The sequence below is a fragment of the Anser cygnoides genome, chromosome 1, assembly GCF_040182565.1.
Source record: "Anser cygnoides isolate HZ-2024a breed goose chromosome 1, Taihu_goose_T2T_genome, whole genome shotgun sequence".
Classification (NCBI taxonomy): domain Eukaryota; kingdom Metazoa; phylum Chordata; class Aves; order Anseriformes; family Anatidae; genus Anser; species Anser cygnoides.
In genome coordinates, this window is record NC_089873.1 from 74,030,521 (window position 1) to 74,051,326 (window position 20,806).

Consider the following 20,806-nt stretch of genomic DNA (forward strand, 5'->3'; position numbering starts at 1 on the left):
AGGCCCTGGTAGCAGTGCAGGCATAAAGGCACAGGCTTTCCCTTGAGCTCAGTGCTCATACAACTGGTTGTGGTCCCTTAAGGGTTCACACAGCTGACACAGAAGCTTTGCTCTGCATGCTTGAGTGTTATTATCCAAAACAGCCCTGATGGCTGTATGCTTACCTGGGCCAAGTCACGTGCAGGGCTGCAGGACCAGCACAGCTGTGGCTGATTTTATGTGGGTGGTTCGTCTTCTTATAATGGCCAAATCCTTTTCAACTGTGTCCAGAATCATGGTAGGCCAAATCAGTTGTGAGTTCTACTTGCTCTTGAAATCAGCTGGCAAAGGCCTTGATCCCTTTAAAAAAATCTGGGTTTTACTGAGTGTTGTTAACCCCTTTACAGTAAACAGGGACTCAGTGGTCAAATATGTGAAGCTTCTTCCTTTTTATGTTTCTTTTAAGTGATCCATTTCCTCAGTTTAAGGAGAAAACTTACTTTTGCTGATGCAGGGTTTTGGTGAAAATTGCTTTTTCTCAAGAATATCATGTGAGCGGTTAGAAAAATCTTGTCCAAAACTGTGTAAATCCCCTCATATGGGATTTTCCATGTTTTGCTGTTTGTGCAATGTAGGAAGTACAGCAAATCCCCTGACATCATGCTTCAGAATAATGACTCATACATGACTCTGTACCAAGCTGCTTAGAGGGAAGGATGGTGCCACTGTGAGAGGTCTGGGCTGCGTGTCAGTGTCATCCAGTTGTGTGGAGCATTATGCTAGCATTGCAGTCAAAGCTGGCTCTGAAATGCAGTTTGGTACAGCATTTAAAGTCGTTTTTATTCAGGGGGAATGATGGGCTTGCTTTGTCTTTTATCATAAAGCTTTAGATGCTGACAGGTTCATTGGCTGGCTGTGAGTACTGCACCCTTCCTTTTAGGACCTGCTTGATAAGAACATAAATAATGTGAACCGTGGACTTTCCAGCTGCTGATTTTCTGTCTGGAATCCCTTCCCGTGCTATATTTGCTCTCCTTAACCTCCTTGAAAATAAAGCTCTGAGGGTATTTTTGGCCAAAGCCCTGAACTGGGAGGGTTTTGGTTATGCCTGAAATGGCTGTGTAGTGTTCTAAGACGCTTAATTTCTTTGTGTCCTTCCGCCTTCCAGGGATGAATTGCCCTGTCTTCAGTGCGGCATAATGTGCTTGGGTGGAGGTGTGACTTGCTACATACTGGAAATTATAATTAAAAAGGAGGAAAAAAAAAAGTAGGTAGGTCTGAATAATGTCTTGAACTGTGGCTGAGTGTTAATGGAGCTGTAGTGAGGCTTCTGGAAGGCAGCTGGTTCAGGAATAAGAGAGCTGTCAAAAATTGCTGTCACCGTGCACTGGGGATCTGCAATTCTAGTGTTTACAGGTGCCAGTCAAGAGGCCAGACCCTGCAGAAAGCCCAATAGTCCTATCAATAATGAAGTGCTTCTTCCCTTTGGCTTCCTGTAGGTAGAGGAGATGCTCTGTTTCTCTGACCTGCTGTTGATAAGGGGAGGGCAGAGGGATATGTTGTTGGCAGAGGGACAGCAGAAAGAGGAACCTTTATCCTTAAAGCCTGAGGATTGCATGGACTTGTTTGTGCAGCAGTGCTCCTCAAAGCTTGTCATGTGAGTAAAGGCAGTGGGATGATTCATGTGCCAAATGATCTTGATGAGTAAATCCTGGAAATAAGTAGGTCACTGGCCTTCTGGAGAAAAGGAAAGGACGGGGGCATATGCTAAGTGCTCGTGCACATGAGCATTGTGAAAATATGACAGGAACGTGAAGACCTCAGTGGGAAAACGTAGGCAGAAGGATGAAGCACGGCAAAATAAATGTTTGGAAAGCCAACTGGGTTAAAACAAGAATTAAAAAGAATTACAAATAATTCAGACTTGAAAGTACTAAATTCAGGCCTTAACTTCATCATAGTGTGGTAACTATTTTAATTAAATTATAATATTCAAACAGGATACATTTGTTTCTGGACCTCTGAAGAAAGTGTATCCGCTGAGTAGGTAGAAATATCTGCTGAGGATTTGCTGCACTACAGAACTTGTTTGACAGGAGTAACTTGGATGCAGAAAGAAAATACATTCTTCATTCATGTTTGTAACTGGTGCTAGTTTGGTGACTTGTCCCCTCAAAGCTGAGAGACTACAAAAGCTGGGAAGCTTTGTTTTCTTTTGATGTGTGAATAACAAGAAGGTGTGTAAATCGCTTCTGTTCTTCTGAAAGCTTGAGGGACACATGCAAACAGTCAAATTGACTAACTTACAGATAAGTTCCCCTGTAATGGGTTAATTTATTATACATATGTATTGCTAAACTTTATTCAACACATTTAGAAGTTTTTTTCAGTTTAAAATATTCTTTTATTAATTGTACCTTAATATTTGTACAAGTGCTTTTGTCCTGTTGATAACACCTTTTGCAGCTAAGAATGGAAAATGTTCAATAAGGATGAATATTCAAATTCTGAAAAAGTATGTTACTGTAAGTAACTTAAAAATAGTAAAATTAAAAGAAAAATAGAAAAAAGAAGTGCATGGAGTAGCTTCCTAATGAGTAAAAATATCTCAGTGTTCCAGCCAGGAAGAATCTGTTTTTCCTTCTAGGAAAGGTTCTAGGAAGTACGAATGCAATGCAAGATTAAAATAGATTATTTGAATCTGAGTTAAGTAAGTATATTTTGAAGTCAATGATGTAACCAGCTTACCCAGGGTATTGAACCTCAGATCCACTGGAGAAATTTGAGCAAACAGCAAGCATATTTCAATGAGAAAACATGTATAATTATTTTTTTAAGGTAGAAGGGGAAGATAAGTTTAAAGCTGCTTTTTTTTTTCTTGCTTATATGGGAAAACTAGCTAGGAGAGAATTCTGAAGTCAAGCGTGCCTGTGTACATCTGACCTGACCTGTAGTACTGCTTGGGCACGGATGCTGGTGGAAAAGCTGTAGACCATGGTGGAGCCCCCTCTGAGACCCCATCGTGTTGGTGCTGGGGTGGGAAGGGGTGTCTGTTTGTCCAGCAGCCCTGCGTGCAGGACCAAAGAGGTGAGGGATGTGCTCTCTAGATCGTGTGAGGGATCCCCTCGCGCTCTATTGCAGCAAGGAGCAGGGCCAGCCACATAAGAGGAGCCAGCAGTGCTCATCTGCAACGGGCCTCAGCAACCAGCATCTGTGTGAGGAGTGCTGTTTATACTCCCAGTACATCAGGCGTGTGCAAATCTGGTGGAGGGTAGCTCTGTGTGCTTGCTTCAGGGCTGGAGTGAGTAATCTTATAAACCAGGATGTAGCACTGGTCTTTAAGGTAGCATCTCTTGCTGTAATGCATCAGTGAGGACAAAGTGGGGGAAGGCGGATGCAGGGAAGTGTACTTTCACTGAAGGACAGGATACTTAAGAATATTAACTTAGGATCAAGCCTGTAATGTCTGCTTCCTTCTCATCTACTTTTTAAAGTATCACCTTATGACAGCCATATAAGACAACTTCTGGACTCTCAGGAAGCTGATTGCATCTGTTTCCTACTGACTACTGTGCTGTGGAGAACGGCAGTCTGGGATACGACCTCAGGGCTGCAGCCCCCCAGAGTAAATAATCATTTTCTTAATTTTTTTTTTTTAGTTATTAATTTAAATTTCTATTTTGCTGGTTTATTAGAACCCTGCTGACACTGTTGGAGCTAATGGCCTGTCAGGCTTTCCATTGCACACCAGTGTTTTCAAGGGATTTGTAACTTAACTATGAAAGCTAGCTTCTGGCAGGAACTTGACAGACATCATCCCAGATCAATAATATGATGTTATCTTTCTGTTATGGGTTTTACATATTTTTGACCAGCTGGGTTATTAGTTTATTCTTTTTTTAATGGAGATGGTTTAGGGATTTCCATGTCCTGCTCAAGAATATAAATGTTCAATTTATAAGAGTCAGACTGGAGATGTTGCAGTAAGGAGGCAGATTGAAACAACAACAAAAAAAAGTTAAAAACAAAGCAAAAAACAGCTAAAACCAAAATATCCTTTAGATCTCTGTTGCCCCAGCTAAATAGGCAGTTTAGTTTTTAAAACAAGAGGCATGCTGCTGTTTGTTGCTGGCTGCTCTCTCTTTCTCCTTTTTTTTTTTTTTTTGAAGATGAGTCTCGTAGAGCTGAATTACCAGTCTGGAAGCCTGACAACGGGAGTAGTTTTAAAATCCCGATCTCTATGGATGTAGTTGTAGTTAATAACTCTTCAGTTTTGTTGTTCTAGCAGTATACTGCATTAATCTTTAAAGGGACTACTGGTTGCAAATCTATTTTGAAGTCTGGGTTCTGTTTTGACCTTTAAAATGGATGGGAGGTCTGGTTTCGTGATTGAAGTACGTCTTGAACTGTAATGGCAAACTGGATCTTCTAAGGATTTAACAGTATATGTTAGGATTCTTTCCAAAGAAATGAAAAACCGTATTTCCTGAAGGATGAAAGGATGAAACATGTGGGTCTCCCTCCTCATCTTCTGTGTTCAGAATGAACTCATCAATAGAAAAACTCAAAGGATGCAAACTTGGCAATAGTTCAAATACACCGTGTTAAATTTAGGCTACACCTGTGGAAAAGCAAACCCCTGCAATTAACTGAATGATTATTGCTGCATCTAGTTACCCTTGTGAATGGGATAAATAGGAGCAGGGTATCAGCACAATGATATTATCATGAAGTGAAAGTATGCAAAGAGAGTACCATTGTGCTGCTCTTTTAAAGGAGTTGTGGTAACCTGAGCATGCTGCAGCGGTTCTGTTGACTGATGTTGCTAAGATGCAGCAACAGTCCTGAGTGGTTTTTCCTCTGAATTCTTACCATTTAAAGGATGAATACTGCATGTAAGGATTTATAGGGTTTTCTGCCAACCTGCTTTAGAAGGTTTTAAAACTGAGGTTCGTGTTGTTTGGTTTTGCTTGGTCTCTCAGTGTGCTGGTTCAACACAGAAGCTGAACCCTGAGAACAGTATTCTTTATTTTCCTTTTCAAATGTGAAGTTAAAGATTAAACAAGGGTAGGAGAACTGTAACTTTCCAGGTGTTCTAGAACTATGTTTGAGGCCACCCAATCTATTGTACTGTCTGGTATCCTTCATGGGAAATTGCATTGTTGGACTCTGTCTTTCCCCCTTTAACCATAACATGCTCACTCAGCCTTGCTGAGACTGCCCCTGGCCTTGATGTCAGTTTTTGGGTGATGAAAATCTTTACAGCTCAATTGTGACCTAGCTTTTCATGAGCTACCACACGGAGAAGAGAGGCCCTATATCGATAATTGCCAGAGGCCTCCTCCACAGCTGGATTCTCAGTTTCAGGAGGCTTGCATTAAGCATTGCGGCAGCTTTATCAGTCCATTTTGGCTATGGAGTGTCAGGTCTTCTGTAGAAAGATAAGCAGTGCTAAGCCTTTGTATGCTTGGGTGGTGCTTCTCTTGATAAGATGGATGTGGAGAGTGCATTACTTCCAGTTATCTGTATTTGGAAATAATACAGGTAGTTTTAGCTCCAGTCTCTGTATATCTAACTACAGTCTCTGTATATCTAACTACCAAGTATGGGTAAAAGAGGAAAAGTGTGTTGGGATGTGGCGTAATGACCACACGGACACCAGGGTTCTTTTAAGATCAATAACTTTAACTTACTTTATTGATGACAATAACTTCAACTTCTATTATTGAGGACATAACTTCAGCTAACTACTTTACTGAGGACAGGTTCCCGTCTTATACCATTAGCTCTACAGCAGTACTTTTCCACTAACTATTCATTGGTTAACAACTTTGCCTGGCAACAGCAAACATTTAGAAACTTCCATGTCTTAAGGGTTGGAGAACAAGTAGTTTGAGACAGCAAGGTGTCTCCTGATTCACCCTTCTTTGTTCCTTCTAAACTCTTTACATTCTTCCTGGCCTCATCGTTAAGAGTCCGATGTTATCACCAACCGTGGGGCTTGTTGACCCCCATGGCAGTACTCCCACATTGGGACTTCTGGGGTCTGTCCCACAGAGCTCCATCTAATCAGCTGGTACTTGAGAGATGGATTAAAATACCAGTGAAGCTAGAGCTGGTTTTGTACTGTGAAGAGTTTGATTTAATGGCATGTAGATGCTGAAACACCCTCACGGTGAGGGAAATGTTTTGAAATGGATTTACAGTAGTCTAAGGGACATGAAAGATTTCACCAGAAACGTGTTCGTTTGCTTGTCTGTCTGTTCAGAGAACAAATACAGCAGTTCTTGAATGCCTAACAATGTTATATTTCTAGTAAAGAGCATGTTCACTAACCTGCTTTAAAGGGCCTTTGGAGGTGGTTTTAAATTTCTGTAAATGGCAGTGCTCTGCAATTCACAGGGTGTTTGGTGTGACTTTAAGTAATCAGTTTTAAGGAGATAAATTTTTTCCCTCCTAAGTGTCATTCCTGTTCAGTTGCTGCCTGCACCCATCTTTCCCAAAACAAAGCAGCAAGCTCATCGTGGCGTGTCGTTGAGATAAAAGCTCTATGTAAACCCACACAGCTTTCTAAATAATCATAATACAAAGCTTTATACACTTCATAGAAATGCTTAAATTCTTTTTTGCTTGGTTTTAATGGGAAGCTTAATTCTGTGTAAATAATGAAGATCTGAATGTGTGACCTGTGTTTTCATAACAAGGGTGATTAAACTCTGTAGTCAAAGCACCATGTGAATTGTTAACAGGCCATGTTTTATGTGAATAAATTGTGTCACGTTATGGGTCAGAGAAAAGGCTAGCAATAAATATGTGAACTAATTTCATCCTCTTTATCTTTCGATCCTATAAGTACAGATTACATTGTGCTGCATTGTTTGGTCTGACTAGTTAGATATTCATATGGGAATGGTTCATAGGCAGCATTTTTTTTTGCTTTCAATTAAAAAAGTAATGGATGGAAAGATGTGCATGAGGTGCTTGTGAATGAAGGTGTCTTTAAAATGTTGCAGGATCAGAATAACTGTTGTGAAACGTTTTACTTCTATTCAACAACTGTCAGGCTAGTTCATTTGTTGAGATGTATGTGTATACATATGTATAATTCCACACATTGTTCCTATGACAAGATTTAAAAAAACAAATTGCAGAAGAAGGATGGATTTAGTACCTGTTCTGTGTTTCCTTGCTCCTGGCTGCTCCTAGAAGTCAGTGAAAAAGCAGTTGATCCTAACATTTAAAATAAAAAAAAAAAAAAGACAAAATGTGAGATCCAAAGTACATTCTTTGCTGTTCCTTCAATTTTGTGGGTTTGCATTTATTTAAAAATTAACAATTCTAGGTGGCTCCAATATGAAGCAATTGAAAGCTTTGGCGTTGCTTGGAATCCTGTCTGGTGGCTCACCGTGTTCTGCACTGAGGCCTCCTGGTTTGGCTTTGTCGGTGATACTGGAAGGTAGGCCTGGCACCCAGAGCAGACATCTGTCCCTTCTCTGGAAGCTGTGCTCTGCTCTGTGCAGGGCAGTCCGTGCCACTGGCTAGCGTGGCCAGGAGCATTGTCTTCAGCCAGCAATATTTTATAGCCTGAAATGTTTTTCCAGTGTCACTAGGGGTAGAAGGCTGTCATCCACCTGATGTTTGCTTGGGACTCTGAGTCCTCAAGCAACCTGAGGTTTTATCATTATCTTTGTTTTTACTGGATGTTTCTGACCCTACCTAAAGAGGGGGAGGAATGAGCCATTCTCTAGACTAGAACCCAACTGAGGTCTGTAACCCTGTATAGAACAAGGCTGCACCAAAAATTAACACAGAACTTCAGAGATATGGGTTTAGTTTCCATGCATGTGTGGATTTTGCGTGTAATTTTGGGGCACTCTCTGTGCTTGTGTTCCACATCTGTTATGGGGTGATAAGTCATTGCCTCAGAGGGAAAACTCTCCTGTGGTTGACAGTTCTTCCAGTATCGTAGGTTCAAAGTGTGGCTGGGATCTGCGAGCCCTCTCCATCAGCAGCACCCTGGAGGAGGGGAATAGTGATGGAGTGTGCTGTTTGTCTGGCGTGGATGGTCCTCTGCGGCTCTGAGCTGCCTGGTGTGGCAGAAAGCAGAGGGCTAACAGGTTGTATACTGCAGCATTCAGGGATTTAAAGGCTGTATTTCCTGTCTGAGCAAGAACAATGCCTGTAAATAATACATAATTTTGCTTTATTAAAAAAAACCATAAACATGAGGCTGTTGTTGTTTTGTGGTTTGTTTGTTTTTTTTTTGCGGGGGGGGGTCAAAACTTGAATTGTGAGTTTTCTGGCCTGAATTATTCTGTATTCCTATGTACATGCCTGAGGTGAAGAAAACTACGGGCTCAAATTCCTGTCTTGGGGTGTTTTGAAACAGGCAAAAGGGAAGCATAGGCATGTTCCTCTTCCTAGTTTCTTGGCAAGAAACTTTAAAGTAAGTCACAAATGTTTCTGCAGCAAAATGCTGTGAGAAACGCAGCAATTAAAAATGTAACGCTGAGCTTGTACTTGGTTGTCGCTGTCTCTTAAGCCTGAAGTTTAGGGTATTTTCTGAAACTTACAAAACACACACGGGCTTGGGGGTGGAATCTGGATTTCTGTGACTGTCTGAAGCCTTTATGCATCTCTTCAAATGTACGGTCTATGCTGCAGTGCTATGATTGATTGGAAGAATATTAAGGTATAGATTCTTTATTAGAGAACTGTTGTGACAACATAGAAAGGCAGTGAACTCTGATCAAAATCCCATGGCAGGGTGTTTGTAAGGTAGCTATTGGCCAATGGTAGGGAAAGGCAGAAAAAGACATTGCCCTCTTGTGCTTTTGCTCAGGAATTTTCTAAGACCTTTCTTTCTCAACTCACATGCTCCTACTTGAGACCTTGTAACTGTCATGAGATAGAGGTAGTGATTTCTCAACAGATGAATGTTGCAACTGCTTTTTGTTTTATAAACCGTGTTTCTTAACTATTTTTAAATCCAGTGAGAGTGGCTGTGTGGGTGCTAAGGAGATGTGGTGGCTGGGAGAGAGACCCAGAGTGGGAGAGAAGGCAGAAGAAACAGAGCAGAAGTGTCTAACCACAGTCACGTTATGGGTCAGAGAAAAGGCTAGCAAGTCTCTTAACTGTTTAGTCCAGTATCATATTCCCTGGACTCCAGTTTCGTACACTTGTGCAGGCCTGCCAGTTCCATAGGAATTAGTAGTTGTGCAAAGGCCTGAAGGAGAAATTAGAATGGTGATGCTAATGGAAAAGAGCAATGGAAAGAGATGGCATGTTTTCCGCAGCTAACTTGTTAATGGTAGGTTAAAATTCCATTAATTAAACCTAATAGCAGCTTCGTGGTGGTTGCTGTTTATCTGAGGTTGTAGGGTGCTGTACTCGGGGCTTTCAAGGAGCAATATCTTTCCTCACATTTACAAGTTGGCTGTAGCACAAAAGGCTGGTGTGCTGTAATGGGGATTGATGGTCCCCAGATACGCTCTTCTGCCAGTGCCGACAGGCCACCCAGAGGCTGATCTCTTGCCCCTTTGGGCAGTCTCACAGTGAGGTGATATGCTGGTGGAGGAAACCTTTTCCTTCTTTGTATGGATGTGGTGTGTTTAAAGAGAGGGGCCTACCTTTGCAGTCAGAGGAGGCTTCCTAGGGGGTGTAAGTGGCAGAGACTCTTCATTTTTAGCTGAACAGGTAAAAGTTTTATCTGAGAAGTCTGTGTCAATAATAGGAAGGCTAAAGGTAGATCTGCCAAATGAACTAAAATATCTAGGCATTAGCAAGGGCATTCAATTTGTTGGGCATAACATTCAATACCACTTTGCTTTGTTATGAAGGCTTTAGGAAAGGCACCCTAAGGAGGCTTGATTTTTTTTTTCCCCCCACTGTTTTGTTCTTGGGTGTGTTTTTTTTATGTGTGCCAAGTTGACCACCCAGTTGACAGATCCAGTGTCAAAGAGGTTTTTGAAATCTTGGCCCCAGGATGGGGTGAAGCGTAGGTCATCAGCTTCTGGAAGTGAGCAGGCTTGTGGTTGGGAAGGCAAGTGAGAATTACAGCTTTTGGATGAAATTACCAAGTGTTTTTTCAGAAAGCTGCTGCCAGTGTTTCTACTTAAAAACAAACTGTATTTGGATAATACCGGGTTTTGTGTGTTTTCATGATTGCAGCCAGGTGTAGGAAATCTCTATTTTCTTACAAACTGCTGTTGTAGTAACTCTTTCCTTCTGCCTTGATAGTGTGATGTTAACTAGAAGCATGCAGTAGGGAGAAGATGATAGGGAAGGTAAGTACTTGAAAACATAAGAAACAACCCTACTAGGTAGTTTTATAAGACCGGAATTCTTCTGAAATATGATTTCGTGGTATTACCTCCTCTACCACAATAGTCTCTTAGATAGTGCAGGAGTATTAATTATGAAAATGGAGACATTAAATGCCATAAATTTCAGTACTGGCAGACTTTGACAGGCATGAATGATATGGCTTAGAACAAAAATGCTCTGTGTATATATGTAGGATATGCTTGTCCTGTTCCAGACAGGTTCCTGCAGTCAGTAGTGCCAGCATGCTTTGTAAGTTACCAAGTGGTCTTCAGAGACTTCTTGGGAAGTCTGAGGCTGCTGCTGGCAGATCCTGGAAAGCAGCAGTAGGAAATGTGTAACCACTTGTCCCTCTTCCACCGGGTTTGAAGTGATTGATTGCATCCAGTGGAATTGCAGTTGCCTCTGTTAAAGGAGGCCAGTCCCAATTGGTACTCTTGCCACTTGTTCCCAATGAGGCTCACTTTGGCCTTCAATATAACGAGCTGTTGGGATCCCCCTGTCGCTCCAGAAACACAGATGGGTTCTGCCCTTTCATAGCATGATGACCTTAGGGTGCACCATTGTCCACTAAAGACTTGTACTTTTGTGGGTCCGATGTGCCATGCCATCGGATCCACACAGTTCCGTACATCCAGTTGTTCCTTTCCTCTGCCTGGCAAGAGGCAAGGCCCTCTAGTCCTGATCACAGTATCCATCACTCAGTTCTTCCAAATGCAAAGCAGAAGTCTCTTTGTTAGGGTCAGGAATAACATCAGCCCTTCTAATCCCTCTGGGGGACTGCCCAACAGAAACTGGAGCAGTAATTTTTCTAGGAGAACAAATTCGGGCTGCTTTTTTCCCTGCATGTCATGTATCCCAGTGGCTAGGGTTGAGATAGGCTTGCCATCCCACTTCTTTGTGTCCTCTCCATGGTCACACGGATAAAACCACAGGGTGCTGTGTGCTGTGCAGCCATGGTCCTCTGTCCCTTGAGTAGAAAAATGCTTACTCTTAATAACTGAGATACTGGTCTCTGTGGGTAAGGAGGAAGGTGTGTTCTTCAGGATGTTGGACCTGTTGTGACAGTTTCTCCCCAGCTGAGAAGCAGGCCCATCGGAGGAGAGAGAGCTTTTCTTCATATTGCTGAAGCTGGCCGGTCACAAAATCCAGCGTTGGTTCCACTCCATCACTCCAGTTCTTTGCTGCCAGCCTGCAGAGTGCTCCATAAAAACATCTGCCACGTGGACTGCTTGCACCAGACTTCATCTGCATCCTTGGTTCTGCGCTCTCACCCCCCCTCCTCAAAGGTGTGTGTGGGGGAATATGATGGGAAAGAAAAAGGCTCACAGTTTGAGGTAAGGATAATTTAATTAGGGAAATTAAATTTAATTTAGGGAAAAGAAAGTAAAATGAAGCAAAGGCTCTGCAGATGCGAAGAGAGAGAACAATTATTCTCTACTTCCCTTCAATGAGTGATGTCCAGCTGCATCTTGTGAAGCAGGGGCTCAGTACATGCAGGGGTTGTTGGGAAGACAGACATTTTAATAATGAGCCTCCATCCCTTTCCCCAGCTTTTATTGCTGAGTGTGACACCACACGGTATGGGATATCCCTTTGGTGTGTTTAGGTCATCTGCCCCAGTAATGTCCCCTCCCCACCCCTTGCCTATCTCCAGCCTGCTGATACCTATACAGTTGGCCCTCCGGTTTAGCTACTGTGTTAGCTGGTTGTCAGAGACCTCTTCCCCTTGAGGGTGCTGAATTGTGTTAACCACCATTTGATAGGTGCAAGCCAGGCCCCAGCACAGCAAGCTGTAAGTCTCTGGTATTGCCAGGATCAGGGCATACATCTTTCCAACATTGTCAGGTTTTTAGGGTTCCACACTTGTTCAGGGATGAAGTTCAAAGCCATCTGAGGAGACCACTGTAACAGGTACCTGACCATACCGTCCCCGACACCTTGCCACTCACCACCATGCTGCCTTGGGACAGCATCCTGGTGTGGTATTCTTATCCTTAGGGGGAAAAAAAAGAAACATGTTCCGGAGACCTAGCAATAGCATTATGTTGGTTACCCAAGGATGTTCAAAGTACTGAAAAGCTGCTGTAATTAGCCCAGAGAGAAAGGAGGAGGTACCATTCCTAATATCCTCCACCAGTTGGTTCCTGAAGGAGGGAAGAAAGAGTGTAGCTGTTCATTCTCTCCAAGAGATGGTTCCCAAAGTATGGAGATGATAGCAATGCTGGGCATGAACACGAGACAAGGCTAAAGGCCAGTGCTTTACAGCACAGTGAGCTGAAGGAAACAAACAGCCTTCAACAAGCTCTCCAATGTGGTACATAGCAAAAGATAGAACATGGCACAGGTCACATCAAACAGGATTGCAGAACAACATTAACAGCAAACCAAAGTAGGGGCTCAGTACACATAGGGGTTGTTGGGGAAGACAGACATTTTGATGAGCCTTGTTCCCCTTCCTCAGCTTTTATTGCTGAGTGTGACACCACACAGTATGGGATATCCCTTTGGTCAGTTTTGGTGATGTCCCCTCCCCACCCCTCTGGCCCATCCCTAGCCTGCTGTCTTTGGGGTTTGGAGGGAGTCTCGGTGCTGTGGGGCACAGCTCAATGATAGACAAAACACTGGTGCAGTATCAGGGCTGTTTGAGCTGCAAGTGCACTCCTGTATGGGGTGCTGTGGGGGAAGTTAATTCTATCCCAGCCAGACCCAGCACAGGCATCTATCAGGAACTCTGCGTATACATGTTAGATTAGCGCTGGCTCTCCTTGTTTTTAATTACGAGGTTCTGATAATTCAGTTCCACAGCCAAACTTCTTGTTAATCAGTTCAGAGTTACACAAACGAGTCGTAATGAAAACAGTGCTGTAATGATATCTAATACTGGGAGGCAGCCTGAGATCAGTGTTCCTCTTTGCAGCCTAGGACAGTTTCAGGAAGGGGATGGGGATAATGAGCACTGTGGGGTTCTTCCTTTCTTGGGAAATAGGGCATTGACAGTTCCTCTCTGGAGCCTGCTGAATCCCTTGTGTGAGTGGGTGCCCAGACCAGCTGCGCTGATCCCCCATGTGTCTTCCTGGGCATCTTCCAAGGGCTTGTTTCAAAAGTAGAAATGGTGTATGAAATTGTAGAAGGTACTTGTTCAAGGGCCATGACAGAAGTTGGGAAAACAGAACTGAATGTGACAGCTTCTGGAGAGCAAAGACTACACTCACCTCCAAAGCCTTAGGGAGGTTTGTTTCATCTTACCTCTTGTGTTTCTGCCTTTGTTTTTGGCAGTCACCATGTGAAGGTCAACCAGGGGTGTGTGTCAGGACCAGCTGTGCAGCGCTGGGAAGCAGACTGGGGCTGTGTCCCCATGGTGCATCCCAGTAAGTGCTGCTCCCGTGTGTAGCCGCGGGGCTACTGTGTCACAGTGGCGGGGGTTGTGAGGTGGCAAGTGCCAACACTCCTGTGACAACCACAGAGGTGACGGGAGGAACAGCTCTGCAGCGGCAGGTTACGAGCAGTAGGAGTGCTTCCAGGCCTTGCACACTCCTCGAGGAGTGCGTGGCGGTGAATGGCCAAGTGGCCATGCTGCACAGAGGAGGGAAGAGGAGCAGCCCTCCCAAGTGTGTGCAGGTCCTGCAGCCCACCAGGGACTGGCAGGAGGAATGCGAGTGGGAGCAGAGGGAGGCCATGGCCAAGCATCCCTGCCTGCCAGGCACATCAGGTCTCAGCATGAGTTTAGTGGAGGAGCCCCTGAGGGGCACCAAGGATATCTGGCCATCCAAGAGGTCTCTGTGGTGGAGGTGGCTCATCGCTCATCTGCCTGGGTGGGAGAACCCCTACATGAGGAAGGAATGCTTGTGTACAGCCAAGGACAACCCCTGCATGGTGAAAGTCGACCCCAAGCCCGCTTGCCGTGGAGAATTCCTCTCCTTAGGGCGGAACCTGCAGATGTTTAGGAAAAGATAGATAGGCTTCTTAGTTTGTGTTTTTTAGTTACGTGAATAAATGTCACTTGTGTCTCTGGTGATGTGTTGTGGTGGCTCTGTAACTCCCATCACAGGGCTGTGCAAAGTATTCGTGTCCAAGTTGTGCACAAGCCTTCACACTGCGCCTCACCCAACCCCGACATACTCAGGCGGGCTTCCTGAGGTGGAGCGGTTGAGCTTGAGAAGCTGAAGTTGTGTTCCTGGGCAAAGTGAAGCTGGAAGACTCTTGGCTGTGTTTTTGTTTTATTTTCAGCTTTTCCATAGTTTTTGTTTGTTTGGTTTTCCTCACAGCACCTTTCCACAAGGCAAGTTATCGCTATGGCCCTCTAGCACAGCGCTATGATGTAAGTTTGTGCCCAGTGCAAGGACAGCTCCTGTCCTAACAGCCCCCAAAACCCAAACTGAAAATCTGCCCCTTCTTGCACCAGTGGCATGCTGCAGCCCCAAGGCTGGGCCCCTGTCCGTGGTGCTGAGCTGCTGTAGTGGGTTTACGTGGCAAGGTTTTGGTAGCAGGGGGCCATAGGGGTGGCTTCTGTGAGAAGAATCCAGAAGCTGCCCCATGTTAGGTAAGGCCCCTGCCGCTGGCCAGAGCTGAGCCAATAAGTGATGTTGTTTGTGCCTCTGTGAGAGCATATTTAAGAAAGGGGGGGGGGGGAAAAAAAAAAAACACCTGCTGGGGAACAGCAGCTGGGAGAGAGCAAGGAGTGAGAAACAACCTTGCAGGCACCAAGGTCAGTGAAGAAGGAGGGGGAGAGGTGCTCTAGGCACCGGAGCAGAAGTTCCCCTGCGGCCTGTGGTGAGGACCATGGTGAAGCAGGCTGTCCCCCTGCAGCCCATGGAGTACCACAGTGGAGCAGGGTTCCACACTGCAGCCCGTGGAGGAGACCATGGTGGAGCAGGTGGACCTGCACTGAAGGAGGCTGTGGCCTGTGGAGGACCCCCGCTGGAGCAGGCCCCATGCTGGAGCTGCAGTGTGTGGAGAGGAGCCCGAGCAGGTGACCTGGCAGGAGCTGCTGCCTGTGAGGGATCCGTGTTGGAGTAGCGTGCTCCTAACGGATGGACTCTGGTACAGACCCATGTCTGGAGCAGTTCTTGAAGAGCTGCTGCCTGTGGGCAGCCCACACCAGATCAGTTTGGGAAGGACTGCATCCCGTGGGAGGGACCCCTCAGTACTGGAGCAGGGGCAGAGTGACCGAGAAGGAGTGGTGCAGACGAAGGGCTATAGACTGATCTCAACCCTCATTCCCCTGTGTCGCTCGGGGGGGAGGAGGTAGAAGAGGGTGGATGGGGGGAAGGCGTTTTTGCTTTCTTTCCTTTGTTTTTCACTTCTCTAGCTTGTTAGTAATAGGCAATAAATCTTACTGTCTCCCTATGCTGAGTCTGTTTTGCCTGTCACGATAATTACTGTGCGATCTCCCTGTCCTTATCTCAACCCTTGGGCCCTTTTCATCATATTTTCTCACCCTTCCTTTTGAGGAGGTGGAGTGAGAGAGTAACTGAGGTGAAGCTCGGCTAGCCACCCAAGTAAAACCACCACAGCCGCGTATTTCACTTTCCCAGCAATAAATTGCTCAGTGGGAATTGGCCAGCAAAGGAGAGACAACAGGTTTTTTTTTTTAACTGTTTTTTTCTGGACAGGCGGTGATATGGTAAATTTACCTTAAATTTTGATAGAACTCGTATCCTTGTTCTGTCACTTGTGGTTTCTACAGTGACTTCGTTCATTTTAGAAGGCTTTGAATGCAACTTATCTCAGGTTTTGAATGAATTTGGCCTTTATGTTTAAGACCCGAAGTGCCTGTGATCAAGAGGATTTGGCAGCCTGAGCAGGACAAGATGTCTAAGTATGATCCCTTAGATCCCTTACGGCACCACACAACCAGTCGCTCACTCACCCCAGGTAGGATGGGGGAGAGGAGAGAATTGGAAAGGCAGAAGTGCAAGAACTCATGGGTTGAGATGAAAAGAGTTTACTAGGTAAAGCAAAAGCTGCACATGAAGCAAAGCAAAATAAGGAACTCATTCCTTGCTTCCCATCAGCCGGCAGGAGTTCAGCCACTTCCAGAAAGGAGGGCTTATCATGTGGAACGGTTTCTTGGGTAGACCAGCACCACCCCTCTGAACGTCCTCCCTTTCCTCCTTGTTTACCCCGGCTTTAATTGCTGAGCATGACACCTTATGGTACGGATGTTCCTTTAGTCAGGTTGGGTCAGCTGTCCTGCCTGTGCCCCCTCCCAACTCCTGGTGCACCCCCAGCCTCCTCACTGGCTGGGCAGCACAAGAAGTAGAAAAGTCCTTGGCTGTTTGTAAGCACCAAAACAGCAGTGTGTTATCACCAGTATTTTCATCAAAAATCCAAAACGCAGCATCACAGAGGCCTCTGCAAAGAGAATTAGCTCTATCCCAGCCAAAACCATGACAAATGCCTAGGGGGTGAATCATGGAATTTGATGTCCATCGGCTGGAGACAGGGAGGACATATTGAAAATTACCTGTTAGCTGAAGAAAAGACAAATGACTTGTTTTATTAGGCAACTTGTACTCTTTCAGCCTCTTTCCATTCAAATTAACTCAATGGTTTGGTTGGTATCAAGCCACAGATTTGGTTAAAGGTGACTGGCAGTGCAAGATGACTTCCTGAATTTGTAACTCAACAGGTTTGTAGCATGGTCTCTAGGCATGGGATTGCCTTGAAATCAATACTTGCTTGGCTGCATCTAGATTTCACACCCTTTTTAATGGGTGTCTTGTCTTGCCTCTGTCTGTTTTCTGGATGAGCATTAAGCTGGAGATACTGTGCTTGCTGGGAAAAAATCAAGTCTAATTTATTAATTTAGTGCCTTTAATTGGTTGTCTTTCTTGTGAGATCTAGAACACAGTTTTTTCCTGTAAGTACTACTAATCTATGTGATTCTAGGTTCAGGCTGTTAAGCAAGAACTATTTGGAATTAATGTGAAAAGACACATGGTAGGTGATTAGCAGACTCATGCTGAGAGGATTTGAGAGGCTTGTTTTTTGCCTAAGATCAATTTTGCAATCTCGATAATTTTTCCGTGCCATGAGTGAGGGTCAGGCCTTTCTTCTAGTCCTGCATGAGCTCTGCACTGAGAAGATATAAAGAACAGGGTAGAAGAGGAGAGAGTTTTGTGGAAGGACCTGCATGTGTCCAAAAACCAGTTGTATAGAATCTCTGCTTTTGAGTTTAGCTTGTGAAAAACACGTGTTCACAGAAACTGGCATTACTTAGTTTTGGAGCTGTGATAGTTCTTGATAGTTCCTGTGCTTAATGCAGTCAAAAGAGCAGGGCAGATATTTGAAATGATAAGGGAACTGATACAAACTGGTGTTTTGCCACAGGTCGGTTCCATTGCATGTGATCATTTTCAATGCTATAGACAGGAAAAGTTTCAAAGAAGGGCAGCAGAGTTCTTAAGGTTGGAGTTGATGATCTTGAAGATCTTTTCCAACTGAAATGTTTCTCTGATTCTTATGGAGATCGTTCCATGCAAGGGATGTTTGAATTGGCAGACTAGGACTTCTCAACCTGCTAAAGGGGTTCTTCAGGTCTTGTGTAAGGGATTCTTCAGGTCTTGTGCACAGAGCTGGTTCAGGAAGAGGTTAAATTATGAATTTTATGAAGAGGTTAAATTATGAATTTTTTGATGTTCTCTCAGTACGTGCAAAGAGAACTCTAGACAGTCGATGAAAATTATGCTAATAACTGGTGTCTGAATAGATCTCAAGTATCTTTTCCTATGTTTCCATTGATGCTCTTAGACTTATCTATGCTTATACTGCCTCATGATCTGCAAAAATGAGAACTCTTTTATTTATTTAATCTAAGAATAGCTTAGGGCGTGTTTTTTATTTAACTACAGATTAAGCATTTGGAGGATTTTTATTTTTTTTATGAACAGATCTGTCTAAATGAAAATATTGCCTCCATTCTGACAGATGGAGTAGAGTCAAGCAGGGCTGCTGAGTGACTTACTTGAACTACACAGAGTTGGTGGAAGGGGAGGAGACAAACCTCTTCTGGTTTTTCTTGACTTCATTTTTTCCTGGAATTCTAGCCTTTTGGATAAAATCCCTGATTCGTACAAAGGGCAACATACTGCGTTTGGTTTCTCTGTTAATATGCTTATGAGGATCACTTCAATCCATGGAGGTGTTTTTTTTGTCAGTCATTTCCTTTGCCAAAGGTGCATCTTCAGTAACGTTAGGCAAGCAATATTAAAAGTGAGCAAATCCCAGATTTCATGCATCCCGTACAAAACAGAATCCTTTGGGAACACTTAACTTGTTTACTAAGTGTGTAAACAAGCACCTCAGGAATGGTCAGGTGCTATGGAAGTGCTATCTTAACTCTGCTCCTCATGATTTTCTCCTTTTGACTGGAGGCTTTTCTCTCATGATTTAGTTGTGCAACAGTGTTGTGCCTTCTCCCTCCCACCTTTTGCTATCAGACCTAAATTAAACATTGAAACAGAACCTTTGGTTCCTAAGCCATTAAACCCTGCTCTCTGCTTTGCCTTGTATGTTGTACTGTGGCCCTGTGGAGGTTTTCAAGGCCAGAACCTCTTTCATTTGCTTCTTCCTTCCTGTCCTTTCTGTGAGCTCTAGAACACGTTTCTCCCATAGGTGCTACTTATCTATGCAATTCCTGATCCAGGCTTTTAGGGAAGAACTATTTGGAATAAATGTGGAAAGACATTATGGTAGGTGATTAGTAGACTCATGCTGAGAGGATTTGAGAGGCTGCCATCCCCAGCTGTGTCCACCCCATTGTTTGCTGGAGGTGACTGCGTACACAACACAGGTCGCAGCATGGTCACTGGGTTTGTTTCTCACGTGCTTACAGCCTGGCAGACTTACAGAAAGAAATCAATGTCAGTTCACATCAATACTCCAAGCCTACAGCTGTTTTGGTGCAAATCCAACACTTATTCTGTGTTCCCTTCTGCAAGGACAGTTGTTTATGGTAGAATAAGGAACCATCAGCCACAGACGACAACCTCTGCTTTTTTTTGCCATCAGTAAGCATCTAAGTGTATTGGAGTCACCCTTTTGTGCACCCATGGTGAAAAGGTGATACCTACATGTGTTCCTTCCAATCCCAAGATTATGTGCACTGGTGCTTAGGAACTGAACCAGTTCAGAAGAAAATTTGTGATCCAGATACTGTACTAGGCTATTTTCTGTAGGTGTTGTGCTAGAGGAAAGCTTCTCCCCCCCCCCCCCCCCCCAGGTTTTCTTCATTATATGTTTTAGTCAAGAGATTAACCTAGCTGTACATTTGTCTCTCAAATGGAAGTGTCTTCCTTATTGAAATTTATCTTCCTGATGCTTCAGGTTTATGAATAATTTTGTCTTTATTCCAGGTATTATAATTATCCATAGTAATACTTGCAGGAGAGATAATTTCATTTTGCTTCTTTTTTGTTTCTCTAGCTGGGAATCCTCTTTCATGATTTCTCCTATTTTCTTTTCCATATTTTAATTTTACAGAAAATTTCTGATAAATGCTTTCAGTGCTTAAACAGGACAACAGTAGTGATGTGGCAGTGATGTGAATGTTAGGCATCTTGAAAGCTTGACAACTGATACACTATGAAGAAAGCTCAGCTTTTTTCCTGCAGAAAAAAGATGCATATGTCAAAGGTATCGAGATATCAGATTTCCCACACAAAAGAAAGCTCGGTGGGAGAGCAGATACGAATTGAGGTTTTTAATTTAAGAAGCACAAGTGTTGGGTCTCAGCGGTACCTCTTTTTCCACTTCCCCCTTTAAGGAGGGGAAGTGTTTATCCCTACTCTGTTATACCCCTTATCTTTCTTCCAATTGCCCTACATGCCCAAAACACCAGCCACTTACTTAATTACATCTGCTCATGTGTATTTTCCAATGAAGTTCTTCTTTCACTAGAAGCTGGAAAGGTTATGTTCCTTGTTGGTAAAAATAGAAGTACTGTATTTTTCTTGTCTGCTCATCATATGCCAAAAGGCTGTAGAGCAATTGTTATATGTATTTATGGCATTTAATGCTAGATTCCACCCTCCTTAAATTATTTTTCATTTTCTGATCTTTCAAGTGTTCTGAATCTTGGCTAAGAATGGTTGACTCAAGAAATTGATTCGTTGCATGTAGCCAGAAGTATTTGTGTCAGAATAGGGTTCAAATCCTGATGATAGATTCCACATTCTTCCAAAAACAAACAGGAACATCCGTGGTTTGATCCATGGTCTCAGATGAAACTGGATGCTAATATGCATGGAGGGTAAATGGATGCAGTTTTCACTTTGAGGTAGTGCTGTAAATCTGGGCTTTATGGTGAGAAAGCCAACAAAAAGAGTTTAGAAAGCGTAAGATGAATCCAGTTGCCCTTTTTATTGTTTCTGTTGTACCCTATCCTACTTCTTTCCCTGAGGGTGAGTTACAGTTGCTGTAATACAACTTACCAACAAATCGATGTTGCTGTGTGCTATGTAATCTGCAGTTCGGCTACTAGGCAAACAGCCTTATGTTG

General features: G+C 43.8%; 1 protein-coding gene and 1 long non-coding RNA gene across 4 annotated transcripts in view; one reads left to right on the forward strand and one right to left on the reverse strand.

Annotated features, from left to right (window-relative positions):
- KIAA0930 (KIAA0930 ortholog) overlaps positions 1-20,806 on the forward strand; it is a 76,125-nt gene that overhangs the window by 2,277 nt on the left and 53,042 nt on the right. For 2 of the 3 annotated variants that reach the window (XM_048046849.2, XM_048046850.2), the window contains exon 2: positions 7,322-7,435. The exons of the other annotated variant lie outside the window; for it this stretch is intronic. In XM_048046849.2, coding sequence (XP_047902806.1) covers positions 7,322-7,435 — 114 coding nt within the window. The remainder of the gene's footprint in view (positions 1-7,321; positions 7,436-20,806) is intronic. 3 annotated transcript variants of the gene reach the window in all.
- On the reverse strand, positions 5,367-13,750 carry LOC125179863 (uncharacterized). The gene is made up of 3 exons (XR_007157791.2): positions 13,552-13,750; positions 7,151-7,209; positions 5,367-5,502 (listed from the first exon to the last, which is right to left on the reverse strand). It is a non-coding gene; the product is annotated as an uncharacterized lncRNA (long non-coding RNA).